Consider the following 6000-nt stretch of genomic DNA (forward strand, 5'->3'; position numbering starts at 1 on the left):
AAAAAAAAAAAAAAAAAACACTAGCTCGTCACATAGATGAACTCTGAGAGCCCTCTGCAGCCAGCGTGGGAGAGACAGGCAACTCTATTAGCATGCTGAACCGGGCCTCAGGCCCCCTCCTCTCCCTCTTTTATGAGCCCTTGTTATATAAAGGCCACAAAGAGAAACAGAAAAGCGGACTTGCGGCTACAAACACAAGTTCCGATGGCCGGGCCAAACCCTGGCTGCCTACCAGATGTTATTTTTAGGTATCTAAACGAGAAACATTTTTAAAAGGCCAGAGAACAAAAGTTTTCTGGCTTCCTTTCTTTCTTTTAAAGCACTCACACAAAAAAGATGGAGGCACTGTTCCTTTGCAGGCAGTACTCCCGAATTCAAATTTAAAGGCAAAGACGTCCAGAGGGTAGGGTAAGAAGGTTCCTTTTCCTAGCGGCAACCTCTACCTTCTAACAGGGTTTTCAAAGATTTCCTTTGTAGCCTTATCTAAATTCCAGCATGCAGGATAACAAATAGCTACTCATTTACTATCATAAAAATTTAAACAGCCCCTGAAATAGTTGCCACAACACAGAGGAAACGATCGCAGGGAATCTCTGAAAGACCTACTCCAGATAGTGAAACTACTGCCTCGAAGATCCCACATAAAGAGACATTGTTGCGGAGAGGCGCCTAGCACTAGCTTTCCCTTTCAAATCTTCGACTCGAGGATCCCAAGACTCCACAACTTCTCGTTTTACCCAGTCTATCACACAGTTCTGGGTTTGTTGTTAAGCTTTTTTTTTTTCAAGTATGTGGTTTGATTCTACACAGTGATTAAACATCTTTGTGCTCTGCGAAGAAGGGTCTCCCCACCCCTCCCCCTCCAAAAATGGCATCGAAGCAATCAAAATGGAAATGCCGGGCCTGGGTCCCCTCCCCCCGCGAACTCCCCGACTTCGCCGGGGCCGCGCGCAGGCCCCCCTCCGGCGGGAATGGAAGCTTCCACTCGCGGACGGGGGCGCGCAGCTGAGGGGTGCAGGGGCCCGGCTCTGACAGAAAGGGCCAGAAGCCTGACTCCCCCGCCTAAGGGTCCAGCCAGGCGCCCCCTCCCACCACTTTGCAACTTTAAAGACTCGGCCTGGAGCCCATGCCTGCGAGCCAATGCGTCTTCCCGAGGGACTGTGAAAGCCAGGCCGCTGGGGAGGAGGACCCCGCAAGTTGGGGGAGGGGAGCCGGCCGGCGAGGGTCCCCAGGCTGCCCTAGTCCGGGGCGGGCAACGGCATTCCGAAGGAAGCGAAAGCAATGCCAGGGCGAGGGCGGCGCGAGGTGGGGAGGGAGGGGCGCGCCCCCGCCTGCCGTCTCGGAGACCCGGGTGCACCATTGGCTGCACCGCTCAAAGTTCTCGGCCGGGGGCGCGCAGGGGACGGGGGCGCGCGCGGAGGGGGAGGGGCGCGGGAGCGCGCGGCCGGCCGGGCTCCGGCGGCGGCATCTGTTCGTGGTGCTGAAACCTGGAGCGCTGAGCTCAGCGCAACTAACTCACAATGGACAACTTTTCCTCGCCGAGGGGGCGGCGGGCGCACACCCCCATGGCTGGAGCTTCTGGCGGGTCTCCATAACCCCTTTCAGGCATAGACACTCAAGTTGGGGCAGAAGCGGTGGGTCTTGGGGGCGCCTTTCTTTTGTTTCCCGGGAGCTGGCCTCAGGTTCTGAGAATAAAAAGTGAGGCCGGCGGGATGGCATAGCAGGGAGGGGGCCGGCCAGGAGAAGGAACACTGAACCAGGTCGGCCGCCACGCGGATATGGCTTCCCAGGAGTTTGGGGTGCAGGCCCAAACTACCTCCCTCATGCGTCCCCCTCCCACCACAGCAGGGATCAGGGGATGCAGAGGCCGGGGAATGTCCACGTTCCCAAAACATGTCCACCGCTCAAGATGGACGCCGGGCAGCCGGCGCCTCGGAGGTACAGCGCCGATCTTTGGGCGGCCACAGGAGCCAAGCGCTCTCCTCAGCCGCCACCAACCAGCTCTTTCTATCAAGAAAGGGAGGACAGCAACTTTGAGGAATGCAGCCAGACCCCCCACGGGAGTCGGTGCGTGCGACGCCCGCACTGGCACTTTTTAGGGTGCTGCCAAAGTGCCCAGAGACCCTCCCTGAGCCCCCGTCCTCGGTGGAGGTCAGGCCCCCTCCTTACTTGTTTGTCGCTGAGCGCTGCGATCCGGGGCTGCCTTTCGTGGAGCTGCTTCTTGAGGTCGCCGTTCTACGGAGACACAGAGGAGCAGGTTCAGCCTGGCCGCCCGTAGGAAATGGGGGCAGGTGAGCCCCGATCCCCGTGAGCCCACCACCCAATGCCAGATGAGCCAGGCCAGCCGCAGCGCGCCCTAAGTTTCCGGGGCCGTGTCCCACACACGGACGACCGTGCAGTGTCGTGCGGAGCCGCTTACCTGTGGCTGCCGCCTCATTGGGGCAGCTCCCGGGGCGGGGCGGGGGCCGAGGCCACCCGGCGGCGCGCCCCGAGCCGTGCAAGTTTGCAGGCCGGGGTGCGGGTGCGAGTGAGTGTGAGAGTGTGTGCCGGGGGAGGGGGGACGAACAAAGAGCCAAGTAAACACGGCGAGTCCGTGTCGAGCAAAGCTCATAAATATTCAAGTCGCGTCCTAATCTCCCCAACACACACACACACACACACACACACACACACACACACACACACACACACGAGCACGCCGCAATACCGCTCGGGCACCGGCCGGAACGGCGCCGCTCGCCTGAGTCACAAACGCCAAAACTACTTTTGCTAACAGTGTGGGTAGGTGCTGGGTTGGGCCCAGCGCAGGAGACTGGAGCGGGCCTGTCCATGCACCCCGTTTCCAGGACAGCTCTAGAAGAGTCCCCTTCCCCGGTGCCCAAGTTGCGAACCCGGAGGCGACAGAGAAGACGCCGGGCTGGGGTCCCACACGTTCTAGACCTGCAAACAGTGCAGGATCACCCAGAAGCGAGAGGGACAGGGAGATCTAAGGGACATGGCCCCGAGACAAGCTCCTGGAGGGGGCCTGCTCCCCGGACCCTGTGACCAAGAGTTAGGTACAGAACTCTGGTCCCTCTAGCCTCTTCTCCCCAGGCCACTACTCCTCTCCTGTCCAGGTCCCCGGACCACCTACCTGGTGGCGCGCAAGTTCCACCGCGAGCGCCTCAGACCGGCTTTGCAGCTCCATCGCCGCAACTTGGGCAGCACTTTGCGCTCACTTTGGCCCGAGCTCGCGGGAAGTTGTGCTGCTCGACCGGGACCAGACCGGGAGAGCTCGGATTCAACGTCCCGGCACTGGGGGACACTAGTTCCTTCCTGCAGCACCGACAGAAAAGGGGGCTGACGCGGGGAAAGAAAGGCGAGCTGGCGCCCAACTCTTCCGGCTGCCGCTAAGTTGCGCCGGGTGCCCGGGCTGCCTGCGCCGCCCGGCGCATGGCCCCCCGGCGCCGGGAGCCCCGCGCAGCCCCCCAGCGCGCGCCCTGCCGCCGCCCGCTCCAGCTGACCGCTGGCAGGGACTATATTTCCTCCGGCGCGCGCGCCTGGATCTCGCTGGGGCCGCGGCAAAGTTGTGCCTCGGCACGATGCTAATTCGGCAGTGCCCGGATGGAGCGGGCCGGGGCGGCAGGGGGCGGTGCCGGGAACCCGCCGCCCGCCCGGCCAGCCCCGCCCCACCCGCGCGTGCGCAATGTGTGCAGCCCGGCGAAGGAGCTCCGGGAACAAAAGTGGCGGCTGAGCGGAGCGCAAAGTCGTGGCTCCCAAAGGGGGGCCCCGCGTGATTTTCTCGGTGAGCAGCCAGGAGCACGGTGAACCGGGAATGCTCTCGCTGTTCCACTTCGAGGGTGACACTTCCCGCCGCAAGCTGAGATGTCATCCCCCTGCATCTCGCACCTCCTTCCTCCTCCGCTTCCCCTCCTCGCCTCGCTCTGGTTTCGTTTAAATCACCCGGGTGGTCCTCTACCCCCAGCGCTGCGATTCGGGAAACTAAAAAGTCCTGTCGCGGGAGTCACAGCGCCTGATGGCCTCCGTGGTGTTTAAACACTATGAAAACCGATCTCTTGACTATTCTTTTAATGTTTTTTTTACACTCACAATTAAACTCTCAACAGATGTCACTAGACTTTTTTTTTTCCAGACAGTTGTTAAAAATCGTAAACACGCTGGGTCAGTGTGACATAAAACAATCACAACTACAGCTGCGGAGATGGCGTTTCAGAACTCCCAGTCCCAGAGCTGAGGTCAACGTCTCAGAGTCGAGATTACGGCAGAGTTTCCTGTCCTCATCAATTATTGTCGGAGGCTTTGTGCCCTGCTGAGCTCTAGCACACTCGTGTTGCAAAGAGGCAGCGAGAAAGGGGGCCTCCGTGTCAGAGTAAATGAAATTGATAGTGACTCATAACTCTTTCCATGGGTCACCAGGAAGGAAAAAAGGAAGGGAGGGAGGGATACCAATACTCTACACATTTCCTTTACCCCCAAGAAGAAATCTCTCTCACACACTCACACATGCACACACGCCAGAACACCAGTGTTGTTAGGGCCACTTCTGGTTTAGACCCAGTTCAAAACAATGTGGCCCACTCCTTCACTTTTTTCTTTTCTTTTGCAGTTAGCACTACTGGGAATCTAGCCCAGGTACTCAAGCATGCCAGGCAAGCCTCTGTCACTGAGGCACACTCCCAGTTCTGCTCATGACTTTTGCTTGGCAGGATAGAAGCCTGGTGGTCAAAGACTGGTGTGTTTGGAGGGCCAGGGAGGGTATCTTCTAGCCAAGAGGCCCCCTCCTGCGGTTCCTGTTAAATGTCATTAGCTTTCAATGAAAACCTGCAGTTATCTTATTGACCATCCATGGTTATCTCGTTGGCTAGGTGGTCCTTAGAGCAGACATTCTGGTTGTCTTTAGCTAGCACAGACTCTAGCATTTGCCACCTGAAGAGGTGCAGCTCCGATGGTGATGGTCCAGGATGGTTTGTAGTTTTGCTTGCTGTCCACTGATTTAGGTTTCAGTAATGATCAACATACCATCGTCTTCCTGTGTCAACAGCACAGGCCATGGCATGGGAGCTCTCTGAAAGTACAAGAAAGGCAAAGCAAACAGCCAAAGACGAAACACAAAGCCTGGCCCATGCTAGCAAGCACCCTACCACTCAGTTATATGCCTAGCCACCTGCTTTTGGAGACTGGGAACTTGTGATCCTCATGCCTCAGCTTCCTGAGCAGCTGGGAGGTGTTCTCATATGCAAACAAGGAGAGAGTCCTGAGCTCCTGGAGGGTTCTGCACACCAGGCCTCCCTGCCTTTGCATGAACCATGTTCCCTCTAGAATGCTTTTTCTATCATTCCACCTTTCCCAAATTTTCTTCAAGATTCACTTTAATGCCCTTTCTGGGACTCTGTCCCCTAATTTCCACATGAAAACTCCTTATCACCTCTCTGAAGGTCTACCTAGCAGGGCTTACTCATAGGGAGTACTGGGGGGTTGAAGCCAGAGTCTACCCTGAAGAGCATCAGGCAAGTTTCTCTACACCTCCTAAACCCACTTCTATGCAAGATGAGAATATATCACAGATACTAGACACAGATACTCCAGACCCCTTGGCCACTTACCCACTCCTCACCACCTTGACATGCTTAGGAGAGATGCTTGATTACTGCCCATTGGTAGCTCTATTTGTCTCCAGCCTGGCCTTGGTGGCAAGCCTGCCAGAGAGGAGCAGTATTAGCTACTTTTCAGTCACTGTGATAAAACAGCATGACAAGCTGGGCATTATCTAGTGTCAGAAGTGGGATATGAATCCATGCCTTTATTCAGAGACCAGAAAGATAATGCATGGTAAATATGAATCTGTGAAATGATAGGCAGATGTCTATTTGGGGAGAAATAATTTACATCAGAAACAGATGACTGCTGCAGGTTACCATCCTAAGGATGCCTCCAGATGCTCTCTGTCTCCAACCAGGAAATAAGAGAGCCAGCTGGGGTCCAGGACCCCAAACCAAGTCC

General features: G+C 56.8%; 1 protein-coding gene across 3 annotated transcripts in view; it reads right to left on the reverse strand.

The window, feature by feature from the left end:
* The window catches only part of Phf21b (PHD finger protein 21B), a 64853-nt gene extending 61253 nt beyond the window's left edge, over nt 1–3600 (reverse strand). The window contains exons 1-2 of one of the 3 annotated variants that reach the window (XM_051189532.1): nt 3134–3600; nt 2170–2235 (exon numbers count right to left, since the gene is read on the reverse strand). In XM_051189532.1, coding sequence (XP_051045489.1) covers nt 2170–2235; nt 3134–3187 — 120 coding nt within the window. In that variant the 5' untranslated portion in view covers nt 3188–3600. Of the gene's footprint in view, nt 1–2169; nt 2236–2419; nt 2684–3133 lie in introns of those variants that run through there. The other 2 variants (XM_051189531.1, XM_051189533.1) reach the window with 2 other exon arrangements.
* Nucleotides 3601–6000: the final 2400 nt, after the last annotated feature.

Source organism: Phodopus roborovskii, unplaced genomic scaffold (assembly GCF_943737965.1).
Source record: "Phodopus roborovskii unplaced genomic scaffold, PHOROB, whole genome shotgun sequence".
NCBI classification, from domain to species: domain Eukaryota; kingdom Metazoa; phylum Chordata; class Mammalia; order Rodentia; family Cricetidae; genus Phodopus; species Phodopus roborovskii.